Source organism: Megalobrama amblycephala, linkage group LG20, assembly GCF_018812025.1.
Source record: "Megalobrama amblycephala isolate DHTTF-2021 linkage group LG20, ASM1881202v1, whole genome shotgun sequence".
Lineage (NCBI taxonomy): Eukaryota > Metazoa > Chordata > Actinopteri > Cypriniformes > Xenocyprididae > Megalobrama > Megalobrama amblycephala.
In genome coordinates, this window is record NC_063063.1 from 8416956 (window position 1) to 8437251 (window position 20296).

Below are 20296 nucleotides of genomic sequence, written 5' to 3' on the forward strand. Positions count from 1 at the left end.
TTTATTATACATTTTATTATACATGCAGTCTTTATGGTCGCAAATTAATAATATGGAATATAATACGCAGAGATAATACGGAATATTATATTTTTAAAATATTTTGTTGCAGTGCAGGAGCAGTTAAAATGAGGCAAACGTGCAGGCAAAACGGTGGCTAAAATATTGAGAAATGTAAAATAAATGTTCAGGATGTAGATATATATTTCATATGGAAAAAAAGTCATCATGTCATATATCAAAAACCACAACAGATGGATGATAGCAGTATTGTTTCATCATAGCAGGGCAATGTTCTTCAAGAGCATTCCTTAACTTATGGGCTGTGACCGCCAAACATTTCTGAAATATCATCATTATTTTCTCAGAGATATTAGGATCACCCCACGTTGAACAACATAAAAATACAAACATGACCTAAAATATTTATAAAAATTGTATGTGTTTAATGAGCCCAAAATCTCTGCAAATGTAGTACAACACTAACTACTTGCAGACTGCAGTAATAATATGGAAATACCATTATAAAATGTTCTCCTCTGTTTTTGCAGTCTACACCAACATAATGTATTATAATTTATAATTAAAGGTAGATGAAGATACTCACACAATATCTTCAATAACAATATTTTATTGAAAACTGTATTTGGCAACATTTTCATAAATCAAATATAAATTATTTGACAGAAAACAGGGCAACAACAATAATAAAGTACTTGACCATATGGATGCCATGATCTTATTCTTTAAATATTACATTTTAAATAAAATAAATAATTAACATTGGTATATTTTGCATAAGACATCACTTTACTGTCTTCAAAATCAGGGGTTATAGATGATCAGAACTGTAGATATCAAAACAAACTCTCGCTAGTATTATTTTTTTCTGTGGTTCTGATCTTGTGTTACATCAAACATAAATATGACTGGGATATAATTTATAATATAATTTTCAATTAGGATCCACATGTAAAGAAAGGTACAAAACAAATGTCATAATTCAAAATAAATTGTCATCTGTGATTACTATTAACTAACTTTTACTTAATCCTATAATTTAACTCAAAAACATTCTATGATATTTTGTGAAGAAAAATTCTTGTCACAACTATTGATATTCATCATTTGGGGCCACTTGACAGTCCATGACTGCCAAAAAATATCTAAATTTCATAACTCAAAATAATAAAGTTCTATGTGATTATAGCTATCTTCAGATAATCTTCTCCAAAAATTTATTCATCGTAGAAAAAAATGGGCTCAAAATATCTCAAATGTGATCACCTACACACCAAGTTTAAGCATAAACGCATTTGTGCAATTTAAGATTACGCGGATCTGCGTATCTCTTTCCGCATTTATCGCAGATGTACTGCTTCCCCCCTCCGTGAACGTGGCGTTTGTGAGTACGTAGGTGACTACCTTGACTGAAACACTTGCCACAATACTCACAATTGTACGGCTTCTCACCGGTATGGACCCTCTGGTGCAGCTTCAGACTGTTCGTATTGTTAAACCACTTATCGCAGTAATTGCAGCCAAAGGGTTTTTCTCCAGAGTGAGTGCGGCCGTGTGAAATGAGGCTACTCTGCTGACTAAAGCTCTTCCCACACTCCTTGCAGCTGAAAGGTTTTTCGCCCGTGTGGATCCGTTTGTGGATTTTGAGATTTACAGCCTGGCGGAAGGTCTTGCCACACAGGTCACAACTAAACGGCCGCTGGTCCGTGTGGATGCGCTCGTGGTTTTTAAGGTTGACGGCGTGCCGGAACGCTTTCCCGCAAGACACGCAAGAGTACGGTTTCTGACCTGTGTGGATGAGTTGATGGGTTTTTAACGTTATGGCCCGTGTGAAACTTTTCTGACATATTGAACATCGAAACTCCTTTTCACCCGTATGGGTAAGTTGGTGCCTGGCAAGATTTTGAGCAATGTTGAATCTTTTTCCGCAAACGTTGCAGCCGAATGGTTTTTCGCCAGTGTGGATTATTTCGTGGGTTTTGAGATGCGCGGCTTTCCCGAAGCATTTGCCGCAGACTTTACAAACAAATGGCTTTTCTCCTGAGTGGACTCGATGGTGGTCAGACAGACTCTGTTTGTGGGCGAAAGCCTTGCCGCAAAGAACACAGCCGAAGGGCTTTTCTCCAGTGTGAATGCGCTGATGTGATTTGAGGTTGCTTTGAGAAGAAAAACTCTTGCCGCACTCTGAACAAATAAATGATCTCTTTCCGAAGAGTGTAACAGCGTCTTGAGGATCTTCACTGCTGTCTTCTAGCAAAACAGATGCTACTCCGTCTTCTGAAGAAGTGTTTAGGTGACCTGACAGGAGAGCAATCAAATAACCATCATTGGCTAAATATCTGTTTAATACAGCAAAAATCTTTTGGCACTTTGCCATATAAATATCCGATCAGTAAGAAGTTAAAGGATTAGTACACTCCAGAATTAAAATTTCCTGATAATTTACTCACCCCCATATCATCCAAGATGTTCATGTCTTTCTTTCTTCAGTCAGAAAGAAATTAAGGTTTTTGAGGAAAACATTCCAGGATTTTTCTCCATATAGTGGACTTCAACAGCTGCCAATGACTTGAATGTCCAAATTGCAGTTTCAATGCAGCTTCAAAGGGCTCTACATGATCCCAGATGAGGAATAAGGGTCTTATCTAGCAGAACGATCCATCATTTTCTAAAAAAAAAAAAAAATTATATAATTTTCAACCCCAAATGTTCATCTTGCACTGCTCTGCGCCACGCATTACGCAATCATGTTGTAAAGGTCATGCGTGACTTAGGCGGAAGTACCGAGCAAGTGTTTACAAAAACTAAGTCAAACGGCCTTTAACAAAATGGTAAAACAACAATGCCGGACGATTTTGAAGTTGGAGCCTACGTCACAAGTGACCTTTCCAACGTGATTACGTAATGCGTGGCTCATCGCAGAGCTAGAGCAAGATGAGGATTTGTGGTTAAAAAGTATAATTTTTTTTTTTTTTTTTTTGAAAATGACCAATTGTTCAGTTAGATAAGACCCTTATTTCTCGGCTGGGATTGTGTAGAGCCCTTTGAAGCTGCACTGAAACTGGAAGTTGGACCTTCAACCCGTTGGTAACTCGTAAGTCCACTATATGGAGAAAAATCCTGGAATGACTTTAATTTCTTTTTGAATGAAGAAAGAAAGACAAACATCTTGGATGGCATGGGGGTGAGTAAATTATCATGAAAATTTTAATTCTGGGGTGAACTAATCCTTTAATGGATTCAGCATGTAATTTGTTAGATTGACAACTTTTGGACTGATTCATTAAACAGACTTGACATTAATTTGTAAATTAACATTATTAACGTACCACTAGTGATGGATTTCAAGTCAACTTTTCCAAATTCATTTTTGATCGTCACAGCCAACGTCAGTGGGGATTCTGGACGGTCTTCTGTGGTCTCATCAGACTGTGAGCATAAAGTAGTTATGTAATTAATCATAAAATAGCCAAGCAATATGGTGACTTTTCTCTTATAGACTTGTAACAGTTTCTGTTTTTTGTAATATATTGCTGAAGAAGTTCTAAGCAAAATTTTACCCACAAATGAAAATTCAAATATAGTGCATAAAGAACATAGTGAATCGAATGTTGCATTTTTTTTCAGGATATTCTTCAGGAAAATTATTTTTTTGTGTGTCCCACAGAAGATCATAAGGCATGAGGATTACTAAATTGATGATAGAATTTTTCATTTATTTTTGGGTGAATTATTCCTGTAAACCAAGCCAAAGCGAATCTAATGAACTACAGCCCAAAGGGGCGTAGAGAAAAAAGTTCAAAGACCAAATAGTCTAAATTGAAAAAAGTAAAGACACAGTGCTTTAACTAATGTTAACAACTCTTGATTTTAATAATGTATTAGTAAATCTTGAAATTAACATTAACAAAGATTAATAAATGCTGTAGAAGTACAGTTCATTATTAGTTCATGCTAACTAATTTAAAAAAAAAAAAAATACATTTCCTGATAATTTACTCACCCCCATGTCATCCAAGATGTTCATGTCTTTCTTTTGTCAGTCGAAAAGAAATGAAGGTTTCTGATGAAAACATTCCAGGATTATTCTCCTTATAGTGGACTTCAATGGCCTCCAGACAGTCAAAATTACAGTTTCAGTGCAGCTTCAAAGGGCTTTAAACAATACCAGTCGAGGAATAAGTGTCTTATCTAGCGAAATGATCGGTCATTTTTGAAAAAAAATGTAAATGTATATGTTTTATATAAACAAATGATCGCCTTCCAAGTGGTTCCGCCAAAACCGCACTTTCGTATTCTAAACTTACGCTGTATGTCCTACACCTTCCCTATTCCCTATTCTACGGGAAGGTGTAGGACATACAGCGTAAGCTTTTTGAAGAATACGAAAGTGCGGTTTTGGTGGAACCACTTGGAAGGCGATCAATTGTGTTTATAAAGCATATACATTTAAATTTTTTTCGGAAATGGCCAATCGTTTCACTAGATAAGACCTTATTCCTCGTCTGGTATCGTGTAAAGGGCATTGAAGCTGCACTGAAACTGTAATTTTGACCTTCAACTGTTTGGAGGCCATTAAAGTCCACTATAAGGAGAATAATCCTGGAATGTTTTCATCGAAAACCTTAATTTCTTTTCGACTGAAGAAAGAAGGACATGGACATCTTGGATGACATGTTAATACTGGTAATTATCAGTTCAGTATCAGTTCATAAAATTACTATGCATGAGCTATGCAAATAGTTTTTTTTTTTTTTTTTTTTTTTTTAAATGAGAACTTAATATGATAAAAGTCAAGAGAAATAATATGATTAAAAAAAAAATCCTAGCTATGGACATTAATATTATGTAGTGAACAAATATTATCCTCCATCATAGAACAGTGTTCTGTTGATAGTAGATTTCCATTGATAAAATATTCTGGCTCGCCCACATTCCCTTATATTTACATTTTGGTAAATGAAGCTAAATAGCCTTGATGTACATGTTGTTCACTTTACCTCATTTCTTGTTCTTGTCTCCAGGCTTCTAGCACTACCATCATAAGAATGTTCCTCTTCTAAAATGTGCAAATGACAATAAAACAACTATTCTATTAAATGTTAAACCCTTGGACAGAAATGTAATAATACTTAATGCCTGTAAATACAGAATGTGATTTCTTACCAAGTCCTCCAACAGACAGAATGTTCAAGATGCTGCCGGGACGCTTTGCCCTCTTGCCTGAAAATGTTTTGCACTCCAGGTCCAACAGAAATTTGGTTTCATCAACGAGTTTGATTATTTTCCCAAGAGCCTCGTTGCCCAATACTTCCATGACTGATGCAAACTGCTTCTGAAAGAATAAATAATTACAAATTACTAGTGATAGACCAATATACCAGCTGATTAATCAGTCACTATTAGGCCATTTTGAGGCCTTATTGGCAAGTTCATTCCACCTAGTCAGTTTCAAAATCTTCAGCCTTAATTTTTAGTTCTGCCAATTTAAAAAAAAATATTAACAATAGAAACATTTTATACATTTTAATGATAAATTCATTCATTTCGTGCACTTTGAGAGCTCAAAATAAAGAGCTCCAACCCATGTTCATTGTGCAAACTGAACAAAGATAAAGTCTGTGCATCCACCCGCCAACCATCCGATGATATTCTCTGATTTATCTGCATCTGATCATCACATTACAATTATTAAAATTCTCAGTGTTAAGCATGATGATATGGTAACTTATCACATTGAAGTGGGCTGCTTATAAATTAGCCTAACATTAAAATTCTTATTTGGCTTTTCATTTCCTTAACAGCCTAAAAACAGGCTTTACTCCCTTAAACCTTACATTGTCACTGTTTCCTTACATCATTGCTGAATGTATAATTATATAATTTCTGTTAGTTAAGCTTGTGTATATTTTTAGTTAAAGCTGTTAAGTTATAAAGCGTCTCTTTGTGTTTTAGACCACTAGGATATGTTGAGTATGGCCACATGTAGGAGGTACTCTAGGCACACGTTTTCCTTGATTGATTTTCTCTGAAGAGAAATACTATACGGCGTTAGTTCAAAGTCTTACCGAAAGTAAAGGTTACCGTGAAATGAGATAATTAAGAGTTGGAATGATTTATACTTCAGCGTCGGACCTACGCCGGAGCCTCTGCGCCGTAGGCTATGCGTCTGTTTTCATTTATACTTCTGCGTCGTTGATAATTATCAGGAAAAGTTTATTTACAAGTGGACTAATCCTTTAATACAAAATAATTACAAAATTTCCCCTCCTTCTGTTTGGTACTTACCCGTCCTTTTCGGAGATAACTGAAAGTGAAACTGTTGATTCACTCGCTCTCTCGCACATAGGGTCGCTCTCGCTCGCATAGTTTTATATATTTAGATATAAATAACAATGTAGTGCAACGTTATTACTTGCTCAATGAGACAGCGAAAGCATTTCTCCGCCCCCTCTCCCCGGCTCCGTTCTGAGGTATCGAAATTTAGTACCGAATGACAGGACACTTTTCCGATACTCGATAGTATCGAGGCAATTCGGTCGGTACCTAAAAAGTATCGAGTTCGATACCCAGCCCTTGTACGGTGTATATTTATTTTGTATTTATAAACACATACATATACATGTATATATTTAAGAAAAAAATAAAATATAAAAATCAATAAATATTTATATATAATTTAAATTATATATAAGTATTTATGTAAATATTTCTTAAATATATACATGTATGTGTTTATAAATACAAAATAAATATGCATACACACACACACACACATATATATATATATATATATATTTTGTAAACAAACTTTTATTTTGGATGCGATTAATTGTGATTAATCGTTGAACAGCCTTGAGACAATTTTTTTATATTTTGTGAGTTAAAAAGTCACAAGATTTTGTTTATTTTGTTATTATGCAATAGGAAGAAAAACAAAAGTGAGAGATTTAAAGAATTACAAGTAAAAATTCTAAGGATAATTTTTTCACATTTTACAAGTGAAACAGCAATAACTAAATAAAATGAAATAAAAAAGGTTTCAAGGGCATTACAAACATATGTTAAATTCATTTAACAGAGTTCTTTTGGTGTTTTTTTAACCTAATAGATTTTAATTAAACTTTGAAGGCTGTTCGAAAATGAGCAAAACTGGGTTTTGAGTTACTTTATTTAGTCTGATGAATATAAAATTTTCCTAATAACAAAAACAAATTGATAATATTTTTCTTGTGTAAAATAATAATTAAAAAAAAAAAAAAATCAAAAATTTTTTTTTATACATTGGTTTGAGTCTGATATATTATTTGTTCAGCTGTTGAATTCTAATGGTCAACTTTTGAGTATTAATGAACTACGTCTTAAATATAAGTAAGGAATATTGTATTGCCATGAATTCTATCTCTGTCAAAATACTATCTCTGCTAAGAAATCAGGGCGCTTGGTGTAACACTAGGATTGTTGTGGTTTGCTATTTCTGTGCTGTCATGTGAGTGAGTATAAAATAATTTATAACAAACACTGCAATACTGCATAAAAGAACTGTCCATTGTTTCATGGTGACTTCAAAACTTTGACATGGTGATGCGTTCACGTGCATTGAGACTTGCGCTAACTGCGCACTGATCTTTATACTATATGCACACACGCGTTTATAGGGCTGTGAACGCGTCGCATGTTTGAGGTTACAGGCCGCAGATCTCTAAACAACATCATCTCATAATCTCACCAGTCTCTCCTCCTTTTCCCTCTTCATTCTTGACTCAGCCTCCTCGTTTTCACACTGATCTCTGGAAATATCATTGCTGAGAAATGACAGCGTCTCCTCCTCCATAAGTTTGTACATTTCAGCAATCGAGGCGTGAACTAAAGCCTCCATGACAGACGCCAGATGCGTTTGTAACGCAACACAGCGAGACATTCTGCCTGAAACTAAAATCTCACACCTCTGGAAGTCGCGCTGTTGCCCTGTGTTTAATTGAAAACTAAACATAAGTCACGATTCTGCATTGAGAGCTCATTAAAGTGAGCAAACGATGGTAAACATACTTTAGGAAACAGTGGGCTGTAGCACACGGAAGTACAACAGTGTGCGATAATTACAATCCGGGTCCTGGAATGCATAATAAAAGTTCACTGTTGGCTGTTTTTGTACAATGTATTTTATACTTTTAGTTTCTATATAGTTACTTGGATAATAACAGAAAAAATAGATATTTGTTTGATAAATTTATATTTAGAAATATTAAATTTAACTAAGGGGCTGTCCTACGTCATGACGTTTTGTGACGTGTACACAACGCGCCAAAATTTTGGCGCGACCTGCTACTGCTAGGGGAAGCCTGTGCTGTTGTGCGCTGAAAGCATTTACTTGTTAATCTCTATCTGACATATTTGAACAAGTTTCTGGTCGCTGTCAGCTGTCAACGTTTCCGGTAAGATTGTCCAAAAAGCGCTAAGTTGATTTGCTTTGTCTTGGTTGTTTTTGTAAGATGAGTTAGACACACGAGAGTGTTTGTTAAATCCATGTATTTCTAGACAACTGTATTTTTCTACAAAACTATTTCGAAAATTTTAAGCATAAGGTGTTTATGATCATAAGAAACAAATTCAGTCAAATGTGTCACGTTAAAATAAGACTCATGCATTTTATTTATTTGTAGTTAGCATGTCAGTGGGTGATTTGGTGTGTTTTTTCTTCTCTTACAGTCATGGGTTTACTGGATCAGTGTGAGGAGCTCTTCAAGACCTCTAATCTGTATGAAGTTCTGGGTGTTTGCAAAGAAGCGTCTGACTCCGAGATCAGGCGCGGCTATTATAAAGTCTCTCTGCAGGTTCATCCAGATCGAGCTCCTGGTGATGAGTCAGCCACCACCAAGTTTCAGGTAACCACTGTTTCTCTAATGCAACACTACTGCCCAGTAATTAAGGTAAAGGTAGGTGGAAGCCCTACAAGAGGTGTTCTATAAAATCAACTTGGGCTCCTAACTTATGGGACACACTTGTTCTCCTACGTTGTTAAGGGTTAGTTCACCCAAAAATGAAAATAAAGTAATTAATTATTCACCCTCATGTTGTTCCACACCCGTAAGACTTTTGTTCATCTTCACACAAATGAAGATATTTTTGATTAAATCCGATTGCTCAGTGAGGCCTGCATCGCCAGCAATAACACTCCCTTTTTCAATGCCCAGAAAGCTACTAAAAACATTTAAAACAGTTCATGTGACTTCAGTGGATCAACCTTAATATAAAGCAACGAGAATACTTTTTGTGTGCCAAAAATAACAAAATAGCGACTTTATTCAACAATATCTAGTGATTGGTAATTTCAAAACACTGCTTCATGAAGCTTCAAAGCTTTATGAATCTTTTGTTTTCGAATCAGTGGTTCAGAGTGCCAAAATCACATGATTTCAGTAGTAAACGAGGCTTTGTTATGTTAATAAGCCTTTTGAAACTTCAATAGTTCACGTGACTTTGGCAGTTTGATACACACTCCGAACCAATGATTTGAAACAAAAGATTTGTGAAGCTTTATGAAGCAGTGTTTTGAAATCGTCCATCACTAGATATTGTTGAATAAAGTCGCTATTTTGTTATTTTTGGTGCACAAAAAGTATTCTCGTCACTTCATAACATTAAGTTCGATCCACTGTACTCGCATGAACTGTTTTAAATATGTTTTTAGTAGCTTTCTGGGCATTGAAAAAGGGAGTGTCATTGCTGGCGATGCAGGCCTCACTGAGCCATCGGATTTTATCAAAAATATCTTAATTTCTGTGAAGATGAACAAAGGTCTTACGGGTGTAGAACAACATGAGGGTGAGTAATAAATGACTTTTTTCATTTTTGGGTGAACTAACCCTTTAAGTTTAACTTTTTTTTTTAAAGTGAAATGAATGTACTATATTTTAGTTCAATAATATATATTTTTTAATTAACATTTTGTATTTGGAGGGGATTTTGTTACTAAATATTTATGCAATAACTATGCACCATTTTGTCCATTATAAAATATTTTTAAAATATTTAATAAATCCAGAGTTAAAGGTTAAAATAGGTATTTAAATCAAAATTGACCATTTTTTTTAAATGGAATATTTTTGTATTTATTATAAAAGATTTATCTGTGCACATTTTTTTTTTTATTCATGTGCCCTTAATACAAAATAATTACAAAATAATTTCCCCTCCTTCTTGCAATGACATCTCTTCTCTGATGACATGTTTACTGGCATGAGGGCGGGGCAACCTGTCACTCAAATGAGATCACAGTAATCGCAAACCACAACCATCCACTCAATTCCCAATGGACAAAATCAAGTCCTGCCCTACATTTTTCTTGTTTGAGAAGCCGTTTCACTCAAATATACATCACAATAGGGAAGAAAAGACTATTGTAACTTCTGTTTTATGCTGACTTTCAAATCCAATGCAAAAAAGGGCAAATTAATGCCTGTTCACACCAAGAACTATAACGATAACTATGTTAGCGTCCACACCAGTGCGTGATATTGTTCTGTTTGTTCTAAGCACACACTTCAGTTTTGTCATCTGTCACTTTAAATGCTCAAACTCTGAAAGCAAGATGGATTCTGATTAGCTGTCAATGTTTTTATCATAAATCAGCTGGAAAAAAATGATTCTGAAAGTGATTCCAATGATACGGTTTCTCTTTGCCGTTATCGTTATAGTGGTGGTGTGAATTGCTATTACTTTTACATTTAGAACAGTTTTTAGAAATGTATCTATCTTTATCGTCCTTTGTTTGAACGGGCCATTAGAGCCATCTGGTAGATTATCATACGTAATGTAACAATTTGGTCTTTGTGAAACGTTCAATTGTTTGTGTGTTCAGTAGCAAGTGCTACTGAACAAGTTTGATATTCTGTTGTGTAGTAAAAAGTATCAAGTAGTAAAAAGATCAAAATGTAAAAAATTTTCAATCAAAAGTGACAGTATCAGGTTAAACTTAAAATGACTTCATCATTAAATCAAGAAATCTAATAAATACATCCTTAAACTTAACATTTTCATAATTTCCACAGGTCCTGGGAAAGGTTTATGCAGTGTTGGCTGATAAGGACCAAAGGGCGGTCTATGACGAACAGGGAATAGTGGATGAAGAGTCAGACTCCCTCGATCAAGATCGCAATTGGGAGGAGCACTGGAGAAGATTGTTTCCCAAGGTATTTCTTGTAACATGTGCTTGTTTTCTAGGTTGGTTTTTCCAAAGGGAAGTTGCTAACAGTATTAACAATATTGTCATACTTCTCTGCCATAGATCACATTGCAAGACATCTTGGACTTTGAGAAGCAGTATAAAGGCTCTGAAGAAGAGGTAGAAGACTTAAAAAGACTGTACTTACAACATGAAGGTGACATGGATCTGATCATGGAGTCCGCCTTGTGCTGTACTTATGAAGATGAGCCACGTGTCAGAGACATACTACAGAAAGCCATTGATGCTGAAGAGGTGCCAGCCTATGAAGTCTTCACTCACGAGAGTGTCAAGAAGAAGAACAACCGCAAAAGAAAGGTGCTGATTCATTTTACCATTTTGATATGAAATAATGCATTGTTTAATAGGGTTTAAGCCCTGTTATGATCTGTTATCCTCTCTTTCTAGGCTGAAAAAGAACGTAAGGAGGCAGAGGAAATGCAGAAGGAGATGGGCTTGAACAGTGAGGACAGCCTGGTAGCTATGATAAAGGTAAAAAACCATGAAGATGTAACAGAGGCTGCTGTAATTGCTAAATGTCTGAAAATCTTCAAAGCTATGCTACAGTTCTAAATTTTGGGGTCAATAAGATTATGTTTTATGCTTTTAAGTCTTATATCTACTTTTTGGAACTTATCCCAGATGGTTCATCCTAATTTTCATCAAAATTGGCTCATATCATCTTCAGACCGTGCTGGCAAAAAGTTATTAAAAGCTTTTTCATGAACCAAACTGCACAAACAAAATGATCAAAGGGCACATCAAAATGGACACGAGGCTATATCTCCACAAAGCTTTAGCGTAATAAGACGAATCTTGGTACATCTCATCACAAGCATGACCTGAGGCTAACTGCCATGTTTCGGCATAGCACCACCTACTGGTCAGGAGATACAACTGAACTGTTTCCCAGAATCATGTCAAGCTGTTTCTGAGGCTGTAACTCTGCAAAGCTTCGATATATTGACACCAAACTTTTGTATGCGTCACCTCACACTGACCAGGCCACCTATTGGTTAAAAGTGATAAGCAATTAAATTGTATACCAAGTGATTGTATTTATGATTTTTCAGCCGTTTGACTGAAATCATCTAAAAATATTTTTAATTACTCATTGTTGCATTTGGTCTGATGCTCCCAGCCATACTTGCATGACTCATCATGCCCTTTTTGTGTTTGACCCCGTAATTTCTGCTTGCAGTTATATTTTAAATAGTAATTTAATCCTGTTATGCGAAAGCTTATGCCCCTTTGATCAATTTAATGCATCCTTGCTGATTAAAATGGATTTCTTTCCCAAAAAAAAAACAAAACAAAAAAAAAAACGTACTGACCCCAAACTTTTGAAAGGTAGGGTAATGAGCAAATCTGTACAGCGGCAACTGAAGAACCATTTGAGTGAGATTCTTTATTCTAAGAGACATTTGAGTTCATGTTAATTCATCACCTTGGCATCCCCTTTACAAAGTTATTAGTGTAGTTCATCTTTCATTTCATGTACTGTGAATAAGGTTAATGTAGGTCATTTCATGTTCTCTGTAATTATTACTATTAGAAATCAGTATGTGACAATAAGCTGCAAGCTAAAAAGGCAAATAATGAATCAATGGCTAGGGATAGTTCACCCAAAAATGAAAATTTGATGTTTATCTGCTTACCCCCAGGGCATCCAAGATGTAGGTGACTTTGTTTCTTCAGTAGAACACAAATGATGATTTTTAACTCCAACCGTTGTGGTCTGTCAACTTTATAATACGTGTCAGTGGTAACAAAATCTATGAGAGTCAAAAAAACATGCACCGACAAATCCAAATTAAACCCTGCGGCTCGTGACGACACATTGATGTCCTAAGACACGAAACGATTGGTTTGTGCGAGAAACCGAGCCCTATTTATCATTTACCTCTAATACACCACTATGTCCAACTGCGTTCAGCATCCGGTTAGTGAGGTCAGAAAACACGTTCTGATGACGGAAGTGATCTCTCGCGCTTTGCTTCAATGAGTGTGAGACATCACTTCCATTGTCAGAGCGCGTTCAGACCTCACTAACAGGATGTGCAGGGCAGTTGGACATAGTGGTGTTTTACAGGTAAAAAATTATATAACTACGGCTCCGTTTCTCACACAAACCAATCGTTTCATGTCTTAGGACATCAGTGCGTCATCACGAGCCACAGGGTTTAATTTGGATTTGTCTGTGCATGTTTTTGACTCTCATAGATTTTGTTACCACTGACACGCATTATAAGGCTGACAGACCACAATGGTTGGAGTTAAAAATCCTCATTTGTGTTCTACTGAAGAAACAAAGACACCTACATCTTGGATGCCCTGGGGGTAAGCAGATAAACATCAAATTTTCATTTTTGGGTGAACTATCCCTTAAAATAATGGATTTTCTTAAATGAAAGGCCAGGCTCATCTCATTTAGAGGGAAATAATTTTTAACTATTCATAATCATACTCATTCATATCATCATATTCCATTATATAGAGTTTTTATATATTTATATATAGTGGTGGTGGGTCATCAGATGTGTTCAAGTTACAACCTATTAAGAAGCATGAATATTTTTTCTTCCTGACTTTCTATTTAGCAAAGGCAAAAGTCCAAAGAAAATGGCTTCAACTCTCTCATCTCAGATCTGGAGGCTAAATATTGCAAGAAACCAGCGGCAGGAAAGAAGGGCAAGAAAAAGTAAAGTTTCACCAGACTTGCCTATTTCTACCAAATGTTATCATTCATCTTGCAATCTACTCTAGAAATGTAAATAATAATCAAAGGACACTTTATAATGGATACTCACCCTTTGTTAGCCATAAGACACCCGCATTTTGAGACTAATAACAGGTAACACACACACTCATCCATTTATTGCAGTACATTAGTGTGAATCTGCTCCAAGTGTTCATGCTCATACCAGCTTGTGAATCAAGTGAAATGTAAGATTGTGTTACATTTTTTGTATATATGTTTTCCCGTTTCCTGGTTTTGTAGTGTTGGATGTATTATTGTTCAAGTAGATCATTTGATTATAATAAACTTGTATTGATCAGTATAAAGTCTAAGTTTTGGGTTTGTATGTTTTGACATCTGTACACGTATCCTTTTTATTCATAAAGACTAGAACACTCAACATTGAAAATGTAGAAGAACCAGCTTGAAGTCACTATTTTAAAGTCACATTTATTTTCAATAAAAAAGTATCTCAACTGGGTTTTACAACACTACACTGTAGTAACAACTGATTACTTGGTGACACTGAGGAAATCTGAGGAAAGCTTGGTTGTCCAAACTCTGCGTCATGAAGTATTTTTTGGATCTGAAGCTTCACCAAGGACTGCTTTGAAGCAGGTAAGCGTCTTAACGCAGGTGCTAAGCTCCGTAGAAATAAATCGACTTCATCTTGCTGTTGTTCGTCTTTCTCTCTGTCTCTTGAGTCTTTAGATGCCAAATACCTCTCCAACAGCTCTAGTGTCTCTGATCGCCTTCTCTTTACAATGCCAGACCGGATTGCTCCTGGACTTGTCATGGATGTTCCTGTACTGGTGCTGGCTGGTTCAGCCCCGCTGTCTTCATCTGGCTCGTCATCCTCGATTTTGCCGGGAACACTGTCCAAAATAACACTGTACACCAGTAAAAACCACTGTGAATATCCCTGAGGTTTTGGATGCTTCATTACAATACAGAACAGATGCATGATACAACCCATTGCTGAAATTTAAAATGAAGGGGGCCATTTACACTACACCATCAACTAAAAACTGAAAACTTTGTGTCTTTTGGCCGTTCTTTTACAAGACAATGGCGTTTTGGGGGCCTAAAAACTATTTTGAAAACGGGTTTCAAAGTGCAAGTTTTTGAAAACGATAACGTTATAGTCTCCATGTAGACTACAAAAACGCAAATCTGAAAACGGTGGTGGCATGTACGTGTATGTGCGCAGTCTTTCTTTACAAAATGACATCGCCATCTGCTGGCCTGGCATGAATAATACAGTGTTCAATTATTTTCACAATCCTTGTGAATGTACAAAGAAAAAACTTTCCGTTTTTAGTTCATCGTTGTCATGTAAACGTACCCTCGGTGTAAACTACAAAAAAAACATTTGTGAAAATGGTGACGTCATGCACATGTGTATTATGTGTTCAATCTGTAGGTATGTAGTGTTTCTTTACAGAGACGGATCCGTGTGAACGGGGATCATTTTAACAACCTTGTCGTCTGTACACGAAAAACGCAAAGGAAAAGCTTTTCCATTTTTATTACATTGCTGTCGCCTAAATGTACCCTAAAATTAAATTCTATATGCTATAGAGAGATTAAATGATGTTATTTCATAAAATAAATAGAATAATAGCCAGGTAAACTTTTGAATCATAACATATTTGTGTGTTTATTGCTGTAACACAAAAATGAACACATGGTGGCAGGTGTGGGTGTGATTAAACTGACAAAAATGTGTGCAAATAATGTTGTGATTTTAATTGTCGGATACAGTCAAGAAGATCAAGACTCCGAATAATGTTTTATGTTAAGTATATCTAATAGTGCACTCTACAAAAAACATGGAATTCATGCTTTTATTACACTTAAGTAATGTGACAGTTATGTTCAGGGAGGAATACTAGCATATTTTTTATGCATAAACATTTTATTTATAAAAATGTAATTCAATTTAATATGAAAATGTGAATTCCTGCCAGTCCAATCAAATAAAAAAAAATTGTGACAAGTTTGAGTGCACTGTATTAATGGATGCAGTATTCAGTGTGCTCTGCATTCAGAAAATTCCCTTACTTTAAAGTGTATATAGTCTACTGCTGAAATAGTATGAGTAGTATGGAAATATGCTACTTTTAGCATTGCCTTAAAGATGCAATATGTAAAATTTTCTGTCCGCTAGAGGCCTATTCAAAACAAAAGGCGTAGTTTGATGACGCCAAGTTTGAGCGCCTCAACAGCCGGTGGAAAAGAACTGGGATAGGACTCGGGAAGAACTCATGTTCATGGATGTGATTATTAACATTACTGTAGTATGAAGCAGAGCAGGACCGAGTGTTGTGGGAGCTGAATGAGGCCGCTGGAGCGATTGCGCAACACACCGCGAGCAGCGGAACTTTTATTATGCCACAATCAGCGGCACTGCTTCTACTTTTCCGGTCATGAGTATGGGGTAACGCAGCTCTGTTTATCATGTGAGATACATTTGAGAGTGTTGAAAATGATGTTATAACGTTACTCTGTGCGTTCACTCGGTGGCTGCTGTGAGACACTTTTGCACACTGCAATAAGATAGATCGATTTTAGAATATCATATTAAATGCTGGATGGCTTGTGTTGATAAATGGCATGCAATTCATTTTAAAACGTATTGCATGATGGAGAAAATGCTGTATTACTGTTACTAAAAATAAACCTGCATCTGATTAGCTAGCTGTTAGCTACTTGACAAAATAGTGTTTTTCTCTGAGGCATGGTAAAGCATGGTACTCGCAAAAAAAAAAAAAAAAAAAAAATCAAGACAATTAGATTTAAACAATAAGACTAAACGTGTTGAGCTAAATAAAAATAATTAGTTTTCTGTCTATAAATATATCAAAACAGTTGTTCCCTTGTCTATTAAAACATCTAAATATTAAAGTGTCTTTGGTGTTTCCATGGTTTCTACAAAATAAAACCGGAAACCGAGGGTAACGCGGGTATAGCGCCATTGACAGGCGACTCCTCACACGTCCCGGAGCCTTGGTTAAAATTGCAATTTTCTCACGATTTACAAATAGTTTGCAAACATTTGGGATATTGTAAGTACTCAAGTGAACAAAATATATAACACTGGCCTAGTGGTTTTTGGATATTTTACTGCAAAATTCCTACATATTGCACCTTTAATATACCAGAGCCTTCAAGGTAGTGAAAGATGACAAAATTTGATATGTAAATGACACAAGAAAGTACAAATCAAATCCAATATGTAAATCACTTAAGAAAAAAAAGAACCAATATCAACTATTCTATACTCATAGAATTAGAACTCCATAGCTATAGTCCTTGATGTAAAAAGTCTTTATGGTTATTAGCATTTAATTCTGTGAGCTGCATCCAGTTGTCATCTCCAAATTAAAATGTATTTTATTTATAAAAGTTTAATCCAATTTTATAAGAAAATGTCAGAATTCTTGCCAATACAATTCAAATAATACATACAGTTATACATACAGAATACATTTATCAAACTGCATTGTATTGCAGTCTGCTCTGTGTTTAGAAAATCACTTAACTATAAAGTGTACATGCTATACTGCGGAAATAGTACGAGTAGCTTGAGGATTAGTTCACCCAAAAATGAAAATTCTGTCATCATTTACTCACCCGCACATCTTTCCAAACCTGTAAGACGCTCGTTCATCTTCAAAACACAAATGAAGATCATTTTGATGAAATCTGAGAGCTTTCTGTTCCTCCATAGACAGCTACGCAACTACCAATTTGATGCTTCAAAAAAAATTTTTATTGGAATTTATTGGAAATGTTTGGGAAATGTATCATATAAAAACAAATATAAACATTTTGTTTGGTCATAACATGAAATAACAGTTATTTATTTTTCGCATTCAATTAATTCTAATTTAGTAAATATGTAAAATAAATATATTTTTAATGCAGCAATTGTTACGTGTTATTTATTTCAGTGTCACATGATCCTTCAGAAATCATTCTAAAATGCTGATTTGATACTCAGTTATTATCATTGTTGGAAACAGTTGTGCTGCTGAATATTTTTTTGCAACCTGTACTACTATTTTCAGGATTCACTGATAAATATAAAGTTAAAAAGAACAGAATTTATTCAAAATAGAAATCTTTTCTAACAATATCACTTTTTATCAATTTCACACATCAGTGCTGAATAAAAGTATTAATTTATTTCAAAAAAGGAAAGAAAAAAATTTCTGACCCCAAAATTTTGAACGGTAGTGTATATTGTCACAAAAGATTTCTATTTTAAATAAATGCTGTTCTTTAAATTTTTATTCATCAAAGAATCCTGAAAAAGTATCACAGGTTATAAAAAATATTCCAACATTGATAATTGAGTATCAAATTAGCATGTTAGAATGATTTCTGAATCATTCTGAATGATGCTGAAAATTCAGCTTTGCATCACAGAAATTATTTGTATATATCAAAATAGAAAACCATTACTTTAAATTGTAGTTATGTTTCACAATATTACTGTTTTTTTTTCTGTATTTTTGATCAAATGTGCATGTTATGGACTGGGCGAATGCACAGTGCATGCAGGGGGTGTGGCCTCAATAGCCCTGCAGTAAGTAGTGTGAATGTGAATGTGATTGAGGAATGTGCAGGGTAAAAATTCAACTAAAATTGCATTAAATATGGTTGTTTTAACCAAAATTATGCTGCAAGATGTTTTTTTTTCCAACTACATTTAAGAACCCTGTTATAGGCTAACCTGCCATTTTGAAAATTCCCTGTTTATTGCCATTAATTCCCATTAATTTCCATATATTCCCGTTAATTCCCATGGAAAGTTTCCAGCTTTGAAAATTCCTGGAATTTTGCAACCCTAATAAACATTCATCAGCGAACATAAGCAGAAGCTCAACCGTACTTGATTGACCCGAGAGAACAAACCGCATTGGTTGCTGCGTAACACACAAGAATGAACCTCATTGGTTCTCGCACATCAAGCAAGCATCCTTGAGCTTCCGTTTACCACAACTGATGTGTTGATGAATGTTTAAATGTGAATAAAAGCCTATATTAAATCTGTTCGTAATATAAAGCAATCGTGTCTCTTCAGAAAATTGACTAGGATTAGTTTTATGATCTCTTTATGAACTTTTTGAAGCATCAAAGTGGTAGTTGTCTATGGAGGAACAGAAAGCTCTCAGATTTCATCAAAAATATCTTCATTTGTGTTCTGAACATGTGCAAAAGTCTTACAGGTTTGGAATGACAGGGGCGAGTAAATGATGACAGCATTTTCATTTTTGGGTGAACTATCCCTTAATACCTCTAATGTACTGAAAGACTATACAATTTGATATGTAAATGATGTAAGAAAGAAAGAACCAATCAGAATCCAGTATATAAATCTTTTAAGAAAGAAAGGACCAATAGCACAACTGTACATAATGTTACAATAATGTCACCGCCGTTAGTTGGATTTTGAACATTTAATGAACTGAATGGTAAACTTTTTTCAAACTGTTCAAGTACTGATATAATAGTACAGCTGTGGGTGCAAGACAGGCTTCATACAAAATAACACTCGAATACCTTCTGTGTTCTGTGGAGGGATCGAGAAAGTCCATCACTCGCATATATTTCCATTGCTTCTTTTTCTTAGCTGCCCGTCCACTCCGACTTCCATCCTGCTCCAGTCGCTTTTTCCTTGTGTATGTGTCTCTTAGATTTTTCCATTTAGCTTTCACCTCTTCCACTATACAAACACACAGCCATTGATGATGGTGGTTAAGCGCGCGGACAGTAACGCTACATAGCAAGCTACACAAACAAAACTCACCATCGACTCCCATTTTGTCTGCAATTCCTTGCCAAAGCACTTCTTTCCGCTTCGTATTTTTGTACTCACTGTGGTTTTTATCAAATAATTCCTTGTTCTCAGAAACCAAAAACAACAACAGCTCCGCGTCCATCTTGACTACCATTCTTCTTCTACCGAATTAGTAGTACAGGATTTAGTGCTTCAGCGCCTCCAAGTGTGCAGGAGAGGCGGGATTGGACACGTGGTGCAAAAGATAGAATATGTGCCTTCAGTTCATTTCTAGAACTTTTTTAAAGAACGTAATTAAATGTGTTAAATAAAAATTTACAAAAAATTGCATTTAACTTCCAACAACTGAGCAATTGAACTCATGTTGTTTTACTTAATCTTGACCTTGGTTAAAAAAAGAGGCGACCTGAGGGGCAAACAACTGTCATCAGATGATGTAAAACACAGGAATGCTGTTTTTTAGCATAACCTCTTTAAAAAATTGAGGTGAATATGCCCAAAT

The 20296-nt window shown here is 35.3% G+C and overlaps 3 protein-coding genes across 6 annotated transcripts; 1 reads left to right on the forward strand and 2 right to left on the reverse strand.

Annotated features, from left to right (window-relative positions):
• Positions 1-546: 546 nt before the first annotated feature.
• Positions 547-8219, reverse strand: si:ch211-207i20.2 (uncharacterized protein LOC568537 homolog). 3 transcript variants are annotated; one of them, XM_048171595.1, is made up of 5 exons: positions 7751-8219; positions 5188-5353; positions 5022-5080; positions 3351-3450; positions 547-2319 (listed from the first exon to the last, which is right to left on the reverse strand). In XM_048171595.1, exons 1-5 carry the CDS (start codon positions 8012-8014, stop codon positions 1301-1303), a joined length of 1608 nt encoding a protein of 535 aa, XP_048027552.1. In that variant the 5' UTR covers positions 8015-8219; the 3' UTR covers positions 547-1300. The 3 variants fall into 3 exon arrangements, with proteins under 3 accessions (XP_048027552.1, XP_048027553.1, XP_048027551.1); XM_048171596.1 differs by lacking the exon at positions 7751-8219 and adding an exon at positions 6310-6660 and having other exon boundaries at positions 5188-5356; XM_048171594.1 differs by having other exon boundaries at positions 549-2319; positions 5188-5356.
• An 84-nt stretch (positions 8220-8303) lies between these two features.
• Positions 8304-14311, forward strand: dnajc9 (DnaJ (Hsp40) homolog, subfamily C, member 9). 2 transcript variants are annotated; one of them, XM_048171599.1, is made up of 6 exons: positions 8304-8456; positions 8731-8906; positions 11073-11213; positions 11309-11563; positions 11654-11737; positions 13846-14311. In XM_048171599.1, the coding sequence occupies exons 2-6, from the start codon at positions 8733-8735 to the stop codon at positions 13948-13950; spliced, it is 759 nt and encodes a 252-aa protein (XP_048027556.1). In that variant the 5' UTR covers positions 8304-8456; positions 8731-8732; the 3' UTR covers positions 13951-14311. The 2 variants fall into 2 exon arrangements, with proteins under 2 accessions (XP_048027556.1, XP_048027557.1); XM_048171600.1 differs by lacking the exon at positions 8304-8456 and adding an exon at positions 8465-8606.
• A 104-nt stretch (positions 14312-14415) lies between these two features.
• si:ch211-207i20.3 lies at positions 14416-19977 on the reverse strand. The gene is made up of 3 exons (XM_048171601.1): positions 19804-19977; positions 19557-19719; positions 14416-14875 (listed from the first exon to the last, which is right to left on the reverse strand). Exons 1-3 carry the CDS (start codon positions 19946-19948, stop codon positions 14458-14460), a joined length of 726 nt encoding a protein of 241 aa, XP_048027558.1. The 5' UTR covers positions 19949-19977; the 3' UTR covers positions 14416-14457.
• Between the last annotated feature and the right edge of the window lie 319 nt (positions 19978-20296).